The sequence below is a fragment of the Arachis duranensis genome, chromosome 2, assembly GCF_000817695.3.
Source record: "Arachis duranensis cultivar V14167 chromosome 2, aradu.V14167.gnm2.J7QH, whole genome shotgun sequence".
Taxonomy (NCBI): Eukaryota; Viridiplantae; Streptophyta; class Magnoliopsida; order Fabales; family Fabaceae; genus Arachis; species Arachis duranensis.
Window position 1 is genome coordinate 49,712,247 of NC_029773.3, and position 1,905 is coordinate 49,714,151.

The 1,905-nt window shown below is 45.2% G+C and overlaps 1 protein-coding gene across 1 annotated transcript in view; it reads left to right on the top strand.

Annotated features, from left to right (window-relative positions):
* Nucleotides 1-648: 648 nt before the first annotated feature.
* Nucleotides 649-1,905, top strand: part of LOC107474439 (uncharacterized) — a 2,016-nt gene continuing 759 nt past the window's right edge. The window contains exon 1 of the mRNA XM_016094060.2: nucleotides 649-1,843. Within this exon, the coding sequence (XP_015949546.2) occupies nucleotides 649-1,843 (1,195 nt within the window). The remainder of the gene's footprint in view (nucleotides 1,844-1,905) is intronic.

Genomic DNA, 1,905 nt, shown 5'->3' on the forward strand with positions numbered 1-1,905 from the left:
AAATGTAGTTTTCACATCCAAACCATGTTTGTTAAATGTTTAATGTGTTATTATAAGTATATATCCCTCAACGTCAGCAACAAATTAGTGTAAACGAAAACAAAATCAACAACTATCCCCGTTCCCCACCTGCTTTGCGATCTAATTATGGAATTAATTAGTGATTCCATTGTTGTAACTAGTGAACATTTACTATATATGTCGGAATTGCTCAAGGTTAATCTTGCAAAATATTGCGAGATTCTAACAAGGTTAGTCTTGCAAGCTAGCTTTGCCAAAACAACAACTCCTAATATAGAGAAATCACAATAACAGAATTTGTTGTATCATCACCGAAATTGATGGCTCCAAATTAAGCCTTGAAACCTCTTCAATTTCCCCTCCCATTCTCAGCTCATTCGCCTTCATGTTATAACAAAACCTGTAAATAAAAAAACCCAACAAGAACCTCACCTTCATATCCTTTCATCATCTCCAAGGTTAAAGCAATAGAAAAACCTCTTTTAAAGCCTCAAAACATTTAATACAAATCATCTCAATTCTCTCATATTGCAATCTCGACATTACATGTCTAACATTTTGCCATCTTTCCAGCTTCTAGAACTCAATGTCATATCCGCGCAAGACCTAGCCCTGGTGGGCCGATCCATGCGAAGCTACGCAGTCGCATGGATTGACCCTGACCGCAAACTTTCCACTAGGGTGGATTCCCATGGTGGGGTTAATCCAACATGGAATGACAAATTTGTCTTTCGCGTCGACGAAGATTTCTTGTATGACGAAGAGGCTGTAATAACAATAGACATCTACGCTATACATTGGTTTAAAGATATTCACGTAGGCACCGCCCACGTGCTAGCAGCTGAACATATGCCACCTCCCACCACCACTCGTCCGTACCATAACACCCACAAAAATGCGGGTATGCAGTTTGTAGGGCTGCAAGTTCATCGACCCTCGGGTCGCCCCAAAGGAATATTAAACGTTGGTGTGGCGGTTCTTGATAGCACAATGAGGAGCATGCCTCTCTACAACCCCACAGCTGTTGGATACCACCATGATGACATGGACATTGATCAGCTCAACCTTCAACAAGACCCTACGAAACCCAAGCCTGAGCTTCGGCGCACGAAGAGCGACACAAGCTCGATGATTGGGCCGGAAGCCGTGGCTCACGAGAAGCGAACCAAGGTTAAAAAGGGGAAAGCGAGTTCCGTGGTCACGGCATCTGAGGTAAGCCTCAAGAGTAAGAAAAAGGGTGGCTCTACTTTGAGTGGATCGGATGTTAGGCCCAAGTCAAGGAAGGGTAAATCTGAGAAAGTGAAAAAAGCTAGCAAGCTTCAACGTTCTCCTGAACCCAACATCACAAACAATAACTACATTGGCACCCCGCAAAGGAAGGGTGCTGGATATGAAGTTAATCAATCACCAAATCCGCAATATTGGAATTCTCCCGCTATGGCTTATAATAATATCAACAGAGGTGGCGTCCGAGCCACTCCATTGCATGGAGCCACCCCATTGCATGCATATGCAGCAATGAATGCAGCAATGGAATACGGTACCCCGTACAGATCCGATTTGGGCCGGCCCATGATGACAGACTCAGAATTGGGCCCATCAGCCTCTGAGGTTGCGGCAGCCGTTGCGAGACAGCCGGTGGAGGAGGGGGACACTTCTACAGTTGGAGGGTGGAGCTTGGACGAAAGCGTTGAGGGGTTGAAGCCGAGGGTGGAGAGGTGGCGGACGGAGTTACCGACAGTGTACGACAACGGTGGAGACATTACTTCGACCCACTTCACAAAGTCCAAGAAAGACAACCATTCACGTAGACACACAGATGGTGATGATGAGGGCTTGTTCTCTTGCTTTAGTGTTATTTGTGGCGTTGAGTGTTCCATTGTT